Source organism: Astatotilapia calliptera, chromosome 3 (genome assembly GCF_964374335.1).
Source record: "Astatotilapia calliptera chromosome 3, fAstCal68.1, whole genome shotgun sequence".
Taxonomy (NCBI): domain Eukaryota; kingdom Metazoa; phylum Chordata; class Actinopteri; order Cichliformes; family Cichlidae; genus Astatotilapia; species Astatotilapia calliptera.
Window position 1 is genome coordinate 8,195,155 of NC_137424.1, and position 19,208 is coordinate 8,214,362.

The 19,208-nt window shown below is 39.6% G+C and overlaps 1 protein-coding gene across 3 annotated transcripts in view; it reads right to left on the minus strand.

Annotated features, from left to right (window-relative positions):
• Positions 1–6,459: 6,459 nt before the first annotated feature.
• Positions 6,460–19,208, minus strand: part of LOC145424321 (uncharacterized) — a 31,645-nt gene continuing 18,896 nt past the window's right edge. Inside the window, exons 3-4 of one of the 3 annotated variants that reach the window (XM_080297504.1) lie at positions 7,921–8,769; positions 6,460–7,595 (exon numbers count right to left, since the gene is read on the minus strand). In XM_080297504.1, the coding sequence (XP_080153630.1) occupies positions 6,903–7,595; positions 7,921–8,769 (1,542 nt within the window). In that variant the 3' untranslated portion in view covers positions 6,460–6,902. Of the gene's footprint in view, positions 7,596–7,920; positions 18,048–19,208 lie in introns of those variants that run through there. The other 2 variants (XM_080297508.1, XM_080297510.1) reach the window with 2 other exon arrangements.

A 19,208-nucleotide genomic window follows, 5' to 3' on the forward strand; every position in this document is an offset into this window, starting at 1 on the left:
CTGATACTACATGAGACATTTTCCATATTTACTGTCTTTGAACAGAGAATAATAAAGCCATCAAACATATACAGGCTGTGCAAATACAAACTTCTGTGGTGCATTTGATGACCTGCAGAGGAGAACAAGTCGGGCTTTTCAGCCCTAACACAACCTCTTTGTTCTCAATACTACAAAACCTTCAAAGGCTGATATGCAAGTTTGCATGAATCACCAACACAGTTGTATTTGTTTCTAGTATAATTATAAATAAGCTGATCAAATATCTGCTGACTGATTAGATCCAGTATCTATTACAGATGAACTGGATATCACAGCATGTTGTTAATCCGTCATATCAAACTAAACCGTGTTGCTGGTGTAAATATCCTCCAATAAAGTCAGATGAGGGCTGCTGTTGCCAGGTAACGATGATGTCACACTGGATCTTCTGATCTTTAGCATCGTAGCGCTCGGAGTCTGATGTTGGCTCATGTGTTGTTAAACACCAACATGACGCTCTACTAGTCAAGGCCTCACCTTCACCCACTGATGCTGATCACACAGACCCACTAATAGAACTGTTTTATCAGGTTTAAGCAGCGTCAGCATTAATGTCACATTTAATCAGACCACATTTACATTACAAGCCCACTACAACCATATGGAACTCCAAAGTGTTCAAAATTAAATAAATAGATAAGTCATGATGAAATAAATAACTATGTGAATAAATAAGACACAGATATGTAATGTGAGAATGATATTGTGAAATAATTGAACACATTTTGAAAAGAAGCTCATTATTGTGAAATATATTGCATTCTGCTATATAAATTTACTTATTATTGTGAAATATTATTTCATGATCATTATTTTTCACAATAACAGAGATTATTCCTGAGGCATTTTATTTATTCCCAGCCGTTTTTAATCCAAATGTCCTTTTTTTCAAAGTCAGTCTTTATTTCAAAATCAAGTTTTTCCCAATGGCCTATTTATTTCATTATTATTACACATTATTTGACCACGAGCAATCTTTTCTGGTTTGACGCCGTCTTTGTAGCCAGAAACCAGCTCTCTCCTCGGCTTCCTCCACTACACGCTTCCCCCACGCCAGTCTCCTCCGTCACTATAAAGGGGAGAGTCATGAGCTCCATCACCCTCACCTGTGCCGTCCAACGTCCCGCCACCAGCCTCCACTGCAGCAGGCCAGAGACCACACCCCTGCCACAATAAGTAAAAGTATATCCTTGCTGTACCCTTAATGCTAAATATGCTAAATTAACCGCTGCCTTTGCCCCTTTGGGATTATTCTTATGTCACTGGGATGTTGACCTTTGACCTTCACATTAGAGAGATGGGCAGACATAATTAGTGTATGAATTTTAAAGTAACAGGTAATAAAGAGAGTGCAGCAAATGTAGTCAGGTTTATTACTCTGTATCACACATGAGTGCCCGAGGGAGGCGGGGCTGACTGGGGAGACACAGGAAACAGAGAGACAGGGCTGACTCGACATGAAACGATGAAACGTGGGACACGGGAACAGAAACTAAACACAGGCTGAAATGAACACTGAGGGAGGGAGAACTAAGATTACTGAGAGCCTGATAAATAAGAAGAACAAAAACCAAGAAAAACAAGAGTCAAAGAAAACCAAAAACACAAAGCATTGGGCCAGGACCCACTGCTGTGACATTTATATGTGATAAAAACATTAAAAACTGCTCAGATGTTGAAATCTTTCTACGTATACTTTAGGTTCAGCTCTCCAGCCTGGCATTTGGTTAAGCATGATTCAAACATTTGATTTTGTTTAACTGGTTTTAATTATAGTTACTTTTTGTGAACATTTGTTGCAGCATTTAAAAATACATCATTTATTTTCAAACTTTTATTTGATTTAGAGCATCATATTTGACCAACGTAAATGTTTTAATTTCATATAAAATAACTGAAGCAGTGAACTAAATATCTGAAATCTTTCCTTCCTTAAAAGTTATAATCCTACTTAAGTTATAGTGCAAACGCTTAAGCAACAAATATACTTGATGCTAATTAATTAATATTTCCCTTTGATGTTGCAACTATGCGGTCACTTCTGTCTTTAAACAAAATAATATTTTCCAGTTACAGAAATCATAAAGTCCAAACTAAAGTGCTACTGTTGCTATATGCATTTTATATAAATCATGGATGATGGTCCTGACATGAAGGAAGAGAAAGTTACAGGTTGCATCCTTTGACTTTGTCTCCGTGCCTTTGGGCGATTTTCAGAAGGACAGATGTTTCTGTTCAATTCTTAAATCAATTTTTTCAAACACAAACACTATTTTAAAGCTTCTAGAGAGTAAAATATTAATGATAATTATAATAACAATAATAAAAACAAAAGCTCTCAGATCCATCAAACCAAGCAGCAGAAAGAACAATAACTGAAGAGAAAACTTTAACCTTGTAGACTTCATTATGTTCCAGCTGCTCTACAGACGCTGTGACCTCGAACTTAAGCAGGTCGTAAAGTATGTGCAGCTCAATAACTTCATAATCAGACCCTGTGGTATTTAGGCAGCAGAACAACTAAGAATAACAACTACAAATAATGTTTTTAGGTTTCTGTTGTACTGCAAGGTTCTGTACAGGAGAACCAAACCAAGAGCAAATATTACGTCTCATTTACACCTGAGCACGAAGAGCCATCAACATTTAGCAAATTGAATCATCTTTGTTTAGATGCAAGAAGAATCATATAGAAATGAAAAAGTAGAAATAGAAATCCAGAGCAAAGATATCCTCTAATTCAGCGTAGCACATGTGCAGCTGCTGCGATTCACGTAAGCTAGAGGTCTGCGCGGGAATGTTTTTTTAGTCCCGCTCCCGCCCGCTCCCGCAAGGTTTTGTACCGCACCCGACCGCTCCCGCTGTATATTCAGTCTTTGTTCACCCGCTGCCCGCTTAGAATAATTTTCTACCCGACCCGACCGTTCCCGCTAAATTTAGATCTGGTTTCCAAAATCTCACATTTAAATGGGGTACCACCAAAAAATAGAGATAACAGATAAAACTGCAGGTTGTGCAATGATTGTATTTATTTTTCTTAAACAAGATGCATTTATCTGTCAACATGCAACATTTATCTTTTAACATGGAAAACGTGTTGCAAAAATAAAATAAATAAAAACGAATACAGCATTGTGGCCTACTTGTTATTTTTATGTAAAATACAAACGTAACATTTTTCTGTCAACACAGTAGGGAAAGTGTCACGAAAAAAAAAAAAAAAGTCACTTAAAATTGTAAACAAAAGAACAAAATAGTTGGCCACTGCGAAATTAAATGGTTGTTTAAACTATCAGTTTAACGAAAAAATGTCCCAATGTCGAATTCAAGGTCTCTCCTACAAAAGAAAATATGCATATATAAATACAACAATAAACGACATCTCAAAATTATAAACTATTAATCAAATGAACGAAACTTACTTAAAAAATCCAAATTATTTTAAATTTCCATGCAGGAAAAGAATGTCACTGACTGATGAGGGTTTCAGTACTGAACGTCTCTCCTCCAAAATCCGACCACAAAGGCTGAACGCTCTCTCGGAAGGTGCACTCGTTGCCGGGATGCAGAGGACAAATCTTGCAAGGTTGCTCAGGGCAGGGAACTGGGAACTGTTGGAATTCCACCACTGCAAAATGTTTTGTTGACTTGATAATTCAAGTTTCATGGTCCTGTACTCCTGAATCTGAACATCTAGTGATTTTGATCCACATGATTCTTCCTCTTCCTCCCAATCTGAAAATTTATGAAGAACAGTAGGCCTTTTGGCAGGTGTTGGTTCAACATCCTCATCATGTGCATGATCAAACTTTAAATCATCGATCATCTCCTTGACTCCCTGTATCACATTCTGTCGCCCTCTTTCATCTAACATTCTCAGACCTCGCAGATTTGGTGTCAGAAAGGTTGCTATTTTATAAAGCATGTGAACAGAATGGGATGAAGTGCTGTCTGCTGACAGTAATTCTTTCAGCCGTGTTACACAGACGGTTGCAATTTCAGAGAGCAGAGGGTCTTTTGTGGCTGATGTACAGTGCTCAATTAATCGCACAGACCACAGAAGAACAAGTGAGGCACTGGGAGCTGTGTTATCAGTTTCCAAGTCGTCAGTTGCCTCTTTGAAGGGTTTTAGGAATGATACTAGTAACTTAAGAGTACTGATGCTAATGCGTCCGATCTTGTCATAATTATTGCTCTCAGTCAGCACAGATGCAATGTCTTCGTACTGTTCCAAGACAGAATTTAACATGTCAAAGTTAGAGTTCCATCGTGTCTCTATGGATTGTTTCAGTGACTTTTTAAGCTTGCCCTGCTGTCCTGAGTGTTTGAAATATGTAACCAACTTTTTAACATCAGTCAGAAGGCTAGCGATCTCTGGAGACTTTTCGATTATGGCAGTACCAAACGCACTGGAGAGAGTCACGTTTAGTATGTGCGCTGTGCAGTTTAGCCTCGTGTATTCTCGTAAGGCACTGATCATGTTGGCTCCACGATCTGTGACAAAAATAATCTTTTTGCCCATGTCTGTCGCATCAATGCCAAACACTCTGAGATTCTGCAGCAGGTGCCTTCGAATGTTTTCACCTGTCTTTGAGGTGCTTGGGTCAAAAGGGGCAGCAAAAAGCACTCTTGAATGTAGCTCAGATTGCTCATTAACGTAATGGATGGTTGCAGACAAAAAGGACGTTTTTCGATATGTTTCTGTCCATATGTCTGCTGTAACAGCGCATCCAAACTTCGATATTGTTGCAGTGATTTCCTCCACAACATGTTTACGTAGACTCTGAGCCCTCATTTCAACATTTCTTGACACCGTTGTGGGGTGTGGTAGTATCTCACAGACATCGAATTTTCCTATTCTTGCTGCTGTGTCGACCAAATGTTGGGCCAGCTGTGTGAAGCCTTTTCCAGAGATGGTATCATACCGTCGAATGTCTTGGCAAACAAACTGAACACATTTGTCTCTGGTTTCTTTTTTAAACTTCTCTGGCACCAGCAAAGATTTAGTAAATGCCAGTTTTGTTTGCCCCTTTGTGATGGGACATGAGTGCCACCTTAAACCTGAGGTTCCAGTCTTGTGACTGCAAAAGGGTAAAACTTTGAGGCATTTATCGCATTGTACAAAGGGTAATTTTTTTCCATTTGCGTCTATGACGCATGAAAAAGACTCCCATACATCAGACTTGCCTGATGTGGGTTTCCTTAAAGTAAACTGACCGTTGTCTAATCCCAGCTGAACGTCCTTCAAGGAAATTGCATCTTCAGTTTGCTCTGCCATGTTGGTAAAGCGCGCTCTGATGCAGGTGATGCGCGCACAGAGTCACAGACTGTGCAAGTAAAATGCACGTGCAAAAAGCACTGATCCATGCGCTCAGTGCGTGTAACAGGCGTGAGCACTGGCTGTACCAGTGCTCAATTAGAATGAGGAAATCACAGATATGCTGTTCCGAAAAAATGTCGGGCACGCTATATTTTCAGACCGCCCGCTCCCGTTCAAATTACACCAGAGTTACCGACCGCTACCGCATTTTATTTGGAAATTTATTCCCGCGCCGCAAGAAATCTGGTCGGGTCCCGTGGCTCCCGCGGGACAGCCGCGGGAATGCAGACCTCTAACGTAAGCATTCGGCTCGTCGCTGTTGCAGATTTTTCTCTCGCTGTTCTGGCTCACAGCGCTGCAAACACAAAAATAAATATCCCCAAAGGTGTGAAAGGGAGCTAATTAGTAAGAGTATTGTTACTCTCCGCAGGAGTAGTCCAGCAGTAGAAATCAGTCCAATAACAAGGTGTGTAACATCTAGCAGGGTGACAGAAAAACCCAGGGTAACTTCTAAGGACCTCAACGTCTCTCTCACATTGTGTTTTTTAAACATGCTTCCATTTGTCACTTCAGTCTTTACTCTGAAATACAGGAAGAGAAATCATGGCTGAAACAATTTCTCATGAAACCAGGGGTGTGGTCCAACAGTCAGTTTGGTGAGGAAGGTTCCTAACTGAGAGAAGTGACCCAGAAGTATCTGTGTAGCAGCCACAATGAATCCAGATCATGAGCTTTATTAACTGATCAAAGTCTCTTCTTTCATCTTCTGTATCATTTAGTTTGCATTGGTAATGCCCATTATTGTAATGCTTTTTTAAGACCAGCAAAACTTTATTTCACTTTGGGTTAGCTGGGATAAGTGATGGATGGAGGGAATTTTACTTCAGCCACAGAAATCCTAAACAGGAAGGAGGAGCAGAGTTACAGTGGATCACTATCCAGCAGGGAAACAAGGTTTATTTCAATTTCTTGGCCATGAGTGAGATTTACTGAGTGGGCAAATTAGGGAGACGACACCATCAGATCCCGAGCCCTCCATGTGTTAATCAAGAGACGGCTGCTGTGCTACATCCATAAATAATGAATAAATTAGGAGCTAAAGCTGAAAGGACAGTTTATTTGTACCATCTTCACGTGAACACATTCAAGAACATCACAGATGAAGAAACATTAAAAACTTCCACACTACATAAAGCAAGAAAAATAGTTTTTCTTTCAGGTGGTTTCAGAAAAACAGAAACATCAAACATCTCCAAGACTCTCTTTGAAAGAACTAAAAACCTTTGTTCTCATGGTCCAATCATGAGTGAACTCCCCGATGAAGCCTTGTGTGCTAAAACATGTCAGAGTTTTAAAGGTTAAACATGAGTTTCCAAAAACGTTTTGCTGGAGAACAATGAACTATTTGACTGAGTTTCAATCATTTACAGACGAGCAAAACCAGGACAGAGAAAAAAGGACAAAACTGACTCAGTAAAACAACAGAAAAGAAGATCCCATGTAGATCTGTATTATGTAGAAGTTCAGCCCAGCAACCAGTTCAGTTCAACACAAGTTTAAATGATTCTATCTGAACTCTGTGGAGCCTGATCTCAAGCTTTTTGAGTCTGACACAGAAACCAGAGGATCTTTCTGTGTCTTCAGATTCACTGTGATCCAGTGATGGGAGTGATTTCAGCCCTGAGTGATCGCGCTGATGTTTGCACAGAGCAGACAATGAGGTGAATGTTTGGGCACATTGGTAACAGTGAAACAGTTTATTAGTAACGTGGGATCGTTTGTGTGCAGAGTATGATCTGAGATTCCTGAAGCTCTTGTCACACTGGTCACAGCTGTAGTTTCCTTCCATGTGTCCACGTTCATGAATGTTACGATTACTTGACCGTGAGAACCTTCTCTCACAGTGTCTGCACTTGTGTGGTTTCTCTCCTGTGTGGACTCGTTTGTGTGTTTTAAGCTTCCATGCAGTGGTGAAGGATGACCCACACTGATCACAGAGGTGCTTTTTAACCCCACTGTGAATCAGTTCATGTTGTTTTAAATCACTTGGTGTGGTGAAGCTTCTCCCACATTCTTTGCAGTATTTCAGTTTGTCTCCAGTGTGTCTACGTTGATGTCTTTTTAGGGTCTTTTGCCGACTGAAAGTTTTTCCACAGAGGTCACAAAGAAAGTCTTTCCCACCACCACAGTGATGACAGGGTTGAGAACTGGATCCATCTGTGTCGCTCTGCTTCTAAACAAAGACACAAAGACAGTGTAAGTCAGTCCTTCAACATTTGTATCCTGAACGTCGCCTGAAATAAAGAGCATCTCTGCAGACGTCCAACTACATTTGACTGTTTCAGTTAACACACTCAGTTTACTGGGCTGCAATAACTACAATACTACCACCATAATACTACAGTAATACTAAAATCATAACTGAAAGGAAAATCTGAATAATCACTCAGAGCTGCTTTTCCATGCAGTAGAATTGCTAACATGCTAACACAGTTTAATGAGCAGAGTTGTTCCAAACAGTCAGGCTAAAATGACAAGATAACAATATAAATACATACCTCACAGTAGCTGCACTTGTAGAGTCTCTTTCTGGTGTGGATCTGTTGGTGTTGTCTCAGGTAATGTGGAGATTTAAAAGTCTTCTCACACAGGTCACATTGATAAGGTCTCTCCTCAGTGTGGGTAAACATGTGTTGTTGTAAGTGTGCGTCTGTTGTAAACTGTTTGCCACACTGTTCACAGCAGTACACATCATGTCTGGTGTGAATGCGTAGGTGTGTATTTCGGCTCCCTCTCCGGCTGAAAGTTTTTCCACAGATGTCACAGCTGTATGCCTTAATTCCAGAGTGGGTAACTAGATGACTCTGTAAGCTGCTACTTTGAGTAAAAGCTCTGCCACACTGATCACAGCTGTACGCTTTAACTCCACTGTGGATGAGTTGGTGTTGTTTTAGGGAACGCTTCAAGGAAAAAGAATTTCCACACTCGTCACAGCTGAACGGTCTCTCTCCAGTGTGGATGACCTGATGCTGTTTTAGTGAAGCCTTCAGAGTAAACTCCATCCCACACTCGTCACAGCTGTATGCCTTAATTCCAGAGTGGGTAACTAGATGCCTCTGTAAGCTGCTACTGCAAGTAAAAGCTCTTCCACACTGATCACAGCTGTACGCTTTAACTCCACTGTGGATGAGTTGGTGTTTTTTTAGGGAATCCTTCAAGGAAAAAGACTTTCCACACAAGTCACAGCTGAACGGTCTCTCTCCAGTGTGGATGACCTGATGCCGTTTTAGTTTAGCCCTCAGAGTAAAACCCTTCCCACACTCGTCACAGGTGTGTTTTTTCTCTCCCTTTCTTCTTTGAGGTTTGTCGGCCTCCTGAGAGCGCTGACTTCTGGCTCCATGTTGGTCCTGCAGTGACAGAGATACAAACAGAGGCAGTGAGTGAAATGCAGTCGTGGAACAAACTCAACCTTCAAACTCCATTAACACTAGTTTTAAACCTGAAGGTGGAGCGTGGCACCAAACACCTTAAAGGTCTCTTATCCCCACCTGCTGGTAGTTCTAACACATTACATCCAACCTGCTGTTAAAGATAATTCATGACTGTTCAAACACTAAAATCATGCACACACACACACACACACACACACACACACACACACACATTATTTTATAATTTAGATTATTTTGTTGTTTCCTATTACATATTTCTATAATTTGTATAGATTTATACAGAATTATTCAGTGATAATAAATCCTATGTTTGTTTATTCTAAAGGAACCCCGTTAGCTTCCACAACAGATGTTGCTCGTCTTCCGTCAAATACTCACATAAAATATTACACAATAAAGTGGATTCAAGATATCCACATAATTTCACTCTTACATCCACAGTGAGGTTTCACAATTGTTCAAATATAAGCAATCAATAATAATAATAATAATAATAATAATATCAATAACATTGAGGCACATTACACAAATTTCAAAAACAAATCATGTCTTACAATATTTACAACAACTAAAAGCTCTGTAAATCGGCTTTTAAGTCTTCATTGAAGTTTTGAATAATTCTCTAATTTTTTAAGGCAACTTATTCCACTTAAAAGTTGCTCTAAATGTAACAGTTTTACAAAACGTTACTTTTAACTCGAGCATTTACTAAGTTGCAGCTTGTTGAAAACTGTGTAATATGATGATGTATTTCATCTGGATACTGCAGCTGAGCAGAATAAATGTGGTGTGTTTAACAGAATTGCTTTCTTTAGAACTACAAGTAAGCCATAGAATATTTTAGCCTGTACAGGAAGCCAAGAAAGGTTATTATGCATTTTATCAATATTAGTATAGTATGAACATCTTCACACTAATCTGGACGCCTTATTCTGGACTAACTGAAGTCTGTTAAGATCTGTCTTATTAGCTGCTGACCAAATGATTGAACAATACTCCAGATGAGACATTACTAGTGCATTAATGACATCTTTCATAATGAAGAAGTGATACACAAAGAGCATTTCATAGCCATAGCTATGCCTTGTCGGCAGAGTTATGTGACATTAGTGATGTTTGTACTTTCAGCGTTAACTTGGTTTTAAAGCCTTTAAAATATACGCCGTTCAATAGTCGACCTTCATCTGACAGAGAATGTGATGATTTTGTGGATAATTAAAGTCAGTCATATATCCACAAACACAACAAGCTGAAAGTCAGTGATGCTGCTCGGTTTGCAGTCCTGAACATCACGGCACAAGCAGGATCCACTGCCCTGTTAATGTGAGCTGTGTTATATTGCTGCCTCTGTTCGGTGGTGTCGAGCCAAACGCACTTTAACGTGTGTTTGAACGAGCTGACGGTTCACTCGTTAAGCTGAAAGAAAGATGCTTTAATCACAGCAGTCACACATGTGTCCACTGCACCATCTGGAACTCTTCTTGTTTACACTCGTAATAACACAAACACTAAATCCTGCTTCTCTGGTGCTGTTGTGTAGCAGTGTGTACACCTGAGACTGTCACCTGTCTGTCTGTCCTGCACTCTCTCTCTGTTTCTTTCTCTCTGATTGTGGAATAAAAGTATTCATTCATTTCATTTCATTCATTTATTTGTTCATTTTCAGGCACAACAAATACCTATATTGAACATAAAATACACAAAACAAAAAACAAAAATTGCCTGAAAAAGGAGTGGGACGAAGAAAACTTATTAAATCCCACCCCTATACTCACTCATCAACAAAAAAAACAATAAACTTCCCGCAGCTACGCCCATCATTGCATACAGACCCATCAACAGCCCCGGGCACATACAAGCATCTAAGCGGCAGCTCGCAACCAACAATTAGAGCCTTCATAACTGAATACAGAATATATAAATTATAAATTGCATTACCACAGGTAACAGGCAGTAATAACTACAAGTAACAAACACACATACATATACATACATATATATCTACACACACAAGTACATATATGTACATACATACGCACACTTTTTTATTTTTTTTTATTTTGGAATCCATACCAGCAATGGTAAGAGAACAGACATTACAGAGCACACTAAAACCATCATTGAGTATACTGTGACCAGACCAACTGTTTGTAGAGAAATTTAAATCTATGAATATTTTTGCATTGTTTCAATTGTAAACTCAGACTGTTCCAGATTTTCACACCACATACAGACACACAAAAGCCTTTACGGGTTGTTCGAGTTCTGGGTAATTTGAATTCTCCAAAGCCTCTCACATTATAAACCTTTTCTCGAATTTCAAATCTAGTTTGTAAATTTGCCGGTAAAAGTTTAGTAAAAGCTTTATACAAAATTATGGATGTATTGTAATTAACCAGATCCTGGAATTTAAGTAACTTTGCCTGAAGAAAGAATTTGTGAGTATGATCTAGATAACCAGCCTTGTGAATAATACGCAGTGCTCGTTTCTGTACTGTGACTAATGGATTAGTTGTATTTTTATATGTATTTCCCCACACTTCCACACAATATGTAAGATATGGAAGAACCAGAGTACAGTACAGAGTACGAAGTGCATTTTTATCAAGGAATTGTTTCACTTTGTTCAAAACTGCGAGGCTTCTAGAAATTTTGGTTTTTATGTGTCTGACGTGGGGTTTCCATGAAATTTTATTATCAATTACGACTCCCAAAAATTTGTTTTCACTCACATTATCAATTGGTACACCTTCAATGATAATTGGTAATTCTATATTATATTTTAAATTACCAAAAAACATTGCTTTAGTTTTATTTATATTTAATGATAATTTATTTATGTCCATCCATTTTTTTATTAATTGTAGCTCCCTGTTTACGGTCATTACAAGATCAGTATAATCATCGCTACTGAAAAATATGTTGGTGTCATCTGCGAACAGTATGAGTTTAAGTACTTGAGAAACATCAAAAATATCATTTATGTATACATTGAAAAGTTTTGGTCCCAACACTGACCCTTGGGGAACACCACATGTAATACCAAGTTTCTCTGAATGGTAATGCCCTATGCTAACATATTGTTCCCGACCTGTTAGGTAACTTTTTAACCAGTTACCAGCTTTCCCTCGAATACCATATCTTTCCAATTTATCCAGTAAAATTGAGTGATTGATTGTGTCGAAGGCCTTTTTGAGATCAACAAAAATACCAACTGCATATTTATTTTTATCCAGTGTATCAGTAATTTCTTCTACTGCCTCAATTATCGCCATTGAAGTGGTTCTTTGCGTTCTGAAACCATACTGACCAACATTTATTATTTGATGTTTTTCAAGGAATTTTTCTAATCTTGAATTAAAAAGTTTTTCTAGAATTTTTGAGAATTGAGGCAGTAGAGAAATAGGCCTATAATTGGTAAAACTGTGTTTGTCATTACTTTTATATAGTGGTATTACTTTCGCAATTTTCATTTTTTTTGGAAAACAACCGGACTGAAATGATAAATTACAGATATATGTTAAGGGACTAGCAATATTCAGAATAACCTGTTTAACTACAGACATATTTATGTCATGATAATCCATTGAAGACTTACTTTTACATTTTAATGTGATATTTATTACTTCTTGCTCATTTGTAGCTGAGAGGAACAGTGAAAAGGGATTTGATTTTATATTACTGATATTTTCATTTTTATGACACGGGATGTCCGCTGCTAGTTCCGGGCCAACATTTATGAAGAATTTATTGAACCCATCGACAATATTACTCATGTTGTGATTTTCACCATTTGCATCAGTAAAATATTCAGGATATGATGTTCCAGAAGATCCTTGTTTAATTAAGTTGTTTAACACATCCCAAGTTCCTTTTATATTGTTTTTATTTTTATATAATCTTCTTCTATAATAAAGTTGTTTGCTCGTTCTTATAATATCAGTCAATTTATTTCTATATGCTTTATATCTTTGTTCCACTTCTTTTGTTTTTACTTTGATAAACTGTTTATACAGATTGTTTTTCTTTTTGCAAGCATTAATAATTCCTTTTGTGAGCCAAGGACTTTTTATCTTTTTTTTCTTTGTCATGTGTTCGTTTACAGGACAATGTTTATTGTACCACATAGTAAAAATATCTAGAAAATTATCATAAGCCTTGTCCACATCTGACTCTTCATACACCGAACTCCAATCTTGTTGTGCTAAATCAAAATTGAAGGCATGAATTGCTTCTTCATTTATTGTTCGCTTTGCTATCATGATCTTGGTATCTATTTTTTTTAAATCACAGTCACACAAAGTAAAAACTGGTAAGTGGTCAGTTATATCACAGACAAGCAGGCCACTATTAGTTTGGAAATCCATGACATTAGTAAAAATGTTGTCAATAATAGTGGCGCTATGTGATGTTATTCTGCTTGGCTTTGTTATTGTTGGATATAGTGATAAGCTGTACATCGTGTCAGTAAAGTCATCAATGGCTTTTAACCTTGTTGGATTTAGCAAATCAATGTTAAAATCACCACAGATAAATAGTAATTTTTGGTTCACCGAAGCAAACGTTTTTTCTATCCATTCATTAAAAGTGTCAATACTTGAACTGGGTGTCCGATATATACAACTTATTATAACATTTCTCTTTTTTTCATTCATAATCTCAATAGTCAAACATTCCAAAATTCCATCAATAGCCATAGACATAGTTGTTACAACATTATATTTTATAGAGTTATGAACATATATAGCAACCCCGCCGCCCGCCTTATTTAATCTATTCATGTATTTTAAATCATATCCATTCAAACAAAAATCTATTCCTTTATCGACATTGAACCAAGTTTCAGTGATGGCTATAACACTAAAGGGGCGAGAAAATTGTTGCAAATAGTCCTTAATGAAATCAAAATTAGAGTACATACTTCTGCTGTTAAAGTGAATTAATGAGAGCTTCCCGTCTAGGTTAATTTCTTTTTCATATTGTTCCTGAGTGAAATAATTACAATTTTTAACAAAAGAAGAGAGAAAGTTACTTTCAGAATCTATTTCTGGATCTATTATATTATGCTCCTTATATTCACAATCTAGATCAATTACTTTCTGTTGAAGAATTAATTTCAACGTGTCCATGTCATTTCCTGGTGTAATTGATACATTGGTGTCAGTTATACTTGTCCAGATCCTCCATGTTCCTCACTATCAGTACTTTTGCCTCTTCTGGTGTCCCGTTTAGCTTAATGAAAATCTTACAGTTTGTTACCCATGTATGTTGTATTTTACCGTTCTTCTTCAGTTGCCTTGCCTTCCTCGCGATGTCTGCGTTTTTTCGTGTCAGATGCTCATTAATGAAAACGTCCGTGCCTTTCAGTTTGCGTCCTTGTTTCAGCAGTGCGACCTTGTTCTTCCGATTGACAAATCTCATAATGATGGCCGGCAGTCTGTCACTCCTCCTGGGCAGTGAGTGACATGCTTCTATGTGCTCCAGGTCCATCTCTATCCCCTTGCTTTGGAGGAAGGACGCCACCTGTTGCTCCACCGAGTGGGTCTCCTCGTCGCTGGGCTCCCCGACGTTCCCGGCCACCGCGCGCGCGTACGAGCGCGGCTTGATTTTAATACCGCTGATGACCACGTCGTTCGTACGGGTGTACTGCTCCAGCTCATCCACCCGCCGCTCGAGATCCATGATCCGTCTGTCCTTCTCGGCATTTTGGAGGCGTAGCTGTTTTACCTCCTCCAGAAGCCCCAGAGGCAGCTCCTGCTGTGCCCTGACTGCGGCCACGTCTCCGCACAGCGCTCCGAGGGAGGTTTTAATGTCCTCAACCTCCTCTGGTGTTGGGCCTTTCTTGGGTGGCATACTGAAGCGAGAGCACGAGGTGGCCACCACGAGGGACTCGGAAGCGGAATTTCTGATGATGGCGCCTGGCTAGGCCTGCTGGCTGATGGTGGAGCCTGGCTGTGGCCTGCTGGCTGGGCCTGCTGGCTGATGGTGGAGCCTGGCTGTGGCCTGCTGGCTGATGGTGGAGTCTGGCTGTGGCCTACTGGCTGATGGTGGAGCCTGGCTGTGGCCTGCTGGCTGATGGTGGAGTCTGGCTGTGGCCTACTGGCTGATGGTGGAGCCTGGCTGTGGCCTGCAGGCTGATGGTGGAGCCTGGCTGGGCCTGCTGGCTGATGGAGGAGCGTGGCTGTGGCCTGCTGGCTGATGGTGGAGCCTGGCTGTGGCCTGCTGGCTGGGCCTGCTGGCTGATGGTGGAGCCTGGCTGGGCCTGCTGGCTGGGCCTGCTGGCTGATGGTGGAGCCTGGCTGGGCCTGCTGGCTGATGGTGGAGCCTGGCTGTGGCCTGCTGGCGTATGGCCTTGATTCTTTTTAAGTTCAGGGCCTGGCTGCAGGGCTGGGGTCCACACTCTGCTTCATCATCACTCTGGGTTCTCTGCTAGGATGTGTTTATAAGTTACACTTGTGTTTGAATCCTGCAGCTTATCACACATTTGATTTCCATGTGTGACGACTGCAAGTGTCCAGAGTGAGGACAGACTGAGGGAGCCACTGCTGCACATCATCTGTGAGGCTTTGCAGCCCTGATGATCCACCAGGACAAACTCAGCAGTGTGTGAGGAAGAGGAGGAGGAAGAGCCAGCAGCAGCTGACAGATGGAGAGAATAGACAGACTGTTCCCTGTTTGTGAAGGACTGCTAGGAAAGTTTAACATAACTGTCTGTGCTGAATCAGTCTTATTAGGTAATGTTCAAATAATGTGATCATCCCAGTGTTTTCAGTGTGGGAGAAAGTACTCAGGGCCTTCAAGTTACACACTATGAAAGGCAGCAACAAGTTTAATGTTCAGAAACCTAAAGTCTGTATCAGCAGCAGGATGGAGCTAAAAATAAATGTTGGTTTCAGTTCTATGAAGCTTTGAGTATTTTGGATCAGTAGCTGCTGTCTTTGTTGCATCATATTGCTGTAACTGTTTATATGCTTTATATATTCTGAGCTAAGCTGATCTATAGTGTTACATCATATTCTATAAGGATGTTATGTGTTTGTAGACTTTCTGCCCAGTTTGACCCATTTAGCAGAAGTCAGCCTGTTTAAGGCTCTGATATCTATTCTGTGTGACTTACAGCAGTTATGACATGGTCTGATTTTCTCACCCAATAAAGGAATATTTCCTATATCAGTCTACTCTTCATTCTATCAGACACAGTTATCACAGCTCGTACATTTGCTTTTTACACATATATGTAAGCATTGAGCCACATTTAGGCACATTACACAAATTTCAAAAACAAATCATGTCTTACAATATTTACAACAACTAAAAGCTCTGTAAATCGGCTTTTTAGTGTTCATTGAAGTTTTGAATAATTCTCTAATTTTTTAAGGCAACTTATTCCACTTAAAAGTTGCTCTAAATGTAACAGTTTTACAAAACGTTACTTTTAACTCGAGCATTTACTAAATTGCAGCTTGTTGAAAACTGTGTAATATGATGATGTATTTCATCTGGATACTGCAGCTGAGCAGAATAAATGTGGTGTGTTTAACAGAATTGCTTTCTTTAGAACTACAAGTAAGCCATAGAATATTTTAGCCTGTACAGGAAGCCAAGAAAGGTTATTATGCATTTGATCAATATTAGTATAGTATGAACATCTTCACACTAATCTGGACGCCTTATTCTGGACTAACTGAAGTCTGTTAAGATCTGTCTTATTAGCTGCTGACCAAATGATTGAACAATACTCCAGATGAGACATTACTAGTGCATTAATGACATCTTTCATAATGAAGAAGTGATACACAAAGAGCATTTCATAGCCATAGCTATGCCTTGTCGGCAGAGTTATGTGACATTAGTGATGTTTGTACTTTCAGCGTTAACTTGGTTTTAAAGCCTTTAAAATATACGCCGTTCAATAGTCGACCTTCATCTGACAGAGAATGTGATGATTTTATGGATAATTAAAGTCAGTCATATATCCACAAACACAACAAGCTGAAAGTCAGTGATGCTGCTCGGTTTGCAGCCCTGAACATCACGGCACAAGCAGGATTCACTGCACTGTTAATGTTAGCTGTGTTATATTGCTGCCTCTGTTCGGTGGTGTCGAGCCAAACGCACTTTAACGTGTGTTTGAACGAGCTGACGGTTCACTCGTTAAGCTGAAAGAAAGATGCTTTAATCACAGCAGTCACACATGTGTCCACTGCACCATCTGGAACTCTTCTTGTTTACACTCGTAATAACACAAACACTAAATCCTGCTTCTCTGGTGCTGTTGTGTAGCAGTGTGTACACCTGAGACTGTCACCTGTCTGTCTGTCCTGCACTCTCTCTCTGTTTCTTTCTCTCTGATTGTGGAATAAAAGTATGAACATGTGTTTATAAGTTACACTTGTGTTTGAATCCTGCAGCTTATCACACATTTGATTTCCATGTGTGACGACTGCAAGTGTCCAGAGTGAGGACAGACTGAGGGAGCCACTGCTGCACATCATCTGTGAGGCTTTGCAGCCCTGATGATCCACCAGGACAAACTCAGCAGTGTGTGAGGAAGAGGAGGAGGAAGAGCCAGCAGCAGCTGACAGATGGAGAGAATAGACAGACTGTTCCCTGTTTGTGAAGGACTGCTAGGAAAGTTTAACATAACTGTCTGTGCTGAATCAGTCTTATTAGGTAATGTTCAAATAATGTGATCATCCCAGTGTTTTCAGTGTGGGAGAAAGTACTCAGGGCCTTCAAGTTACACACTATGAAAGGCAGCAACAAGTTTAATGTTCAGAAACCTAAAGTCTGTATCAGCAGCAGAATGGAGCTAAAATAAATGTTGGTTTCAGTTCTATGAAGCTTTGAGTATTTTGGATCAGTAGCTGCTGTCTTTGTTGCATCATATTGCTGTAACTGTTTATATGCTTTATATATTCTGAGCTAAGCTGATCTATAGTGTTACATCATATTCTATAAGGATGTTATGTGTTTGTAGACTTTCTGCCCAGTTTGACCCATTTAGCAGAAGTCAGCCTGTTTAAGGCTCTGATATCTATTCTGTGTGACTTAAAGCAGTTATGACATGGTCTGATTTTCTCACCCAATAAAGGAATATTTCCTATATCAGTCTACTCTTCATTCTATCAGACACAGTTATCACAGCTCCTACATTTGCTTTTTACACATATATGTAAGCATTGAGCCACATTTAGTACCAACATATTAAAAGAACAATATTTGTCTCTTATATATGATACATCTATATACACACTGTCACAGATACTTGTCTGTGAGTGAAGTGATTAATATAATAACTATAATCCATCCATCCATCCATCCATCTTCATCCGCTTTATCCGAGGCCGGGTCGCGGGGGCAGCAGCCTAAGCAAAGGGAGGTCTGGGTCTAATAACTATAATATTGGCCATATTATATTTACATTGCCACAGTGAGATGACTTTAGTCTCATGAACAACATCAGCTAATTGTTATTTACAGCTAATCTTAAACGACTGTTCAGCACAGAAATGAAGCCCAACAATCATGTTTCACAGTCCTGTGGTCTCAGCCTCAGATACTCATCAAATCACACAGAGCTCATGTAGAAACAAATTAACTAAATATGTTCTCCTTCATTTCTGTCAAACAAAGCTGTATGAAACGTTTCCAGCTGTTAGTATCATGGTTGCTAGGCAACCTGGGCAGTGCGACGGAGGCTAGACGTCCCATTTCACGAGCCTACGAGCCTCGCACTTCGGCCTTAGCGGTCTTTGAGTACGCGGCCCTTGAGGACTTTAAAGCTGCAGAACCTGAATCGGGATACAGCCATGATGATCTCCAGCCTCGTGCTCGCCAACATTCTCACCTGAGTTAAGAAGACGATCACTGAAATGGTCTCAGCAGGTCCTTTGATGACAGCAATGAAATGCAGTGGTAAGGCTTTTTGGGGATTAAGTTCGTTTTCATGGCAAAGAAGGACGATGCAGTTCATCTGATCACTCCTCATAACATTCTGGAGTGCAGGCAAAATGCTATTATAAAAACTCAAGCAGCAACTTCTCCAGGTTCCAATATTTATGCAATTCTCAAACCTTTTGGCCACGACTGTATAACCTCTTCTGAAGTTTAGTGGATATTATACATGGTTATGCTCAGGATGTGTCGGCCAGTTTCCACTGGAAACGCCTTTTGGTTAAACTGTCAGCGAGGAATTTGCATTTGCACTGTTACATTTTTATATAACTTTAATGCACATAAACAACAGCTGCTTGTTTCAGTGAAAATACATTGATGGGTTTTTAATAAAGTTGTGCAGCTGTAAAGTATTTTGTCTGGTGTCAATTCTATCGTCAGCTACATCGTTATGGGAAATGTTCAAATGTATATGGTGATAAATATCTTTGGTCATA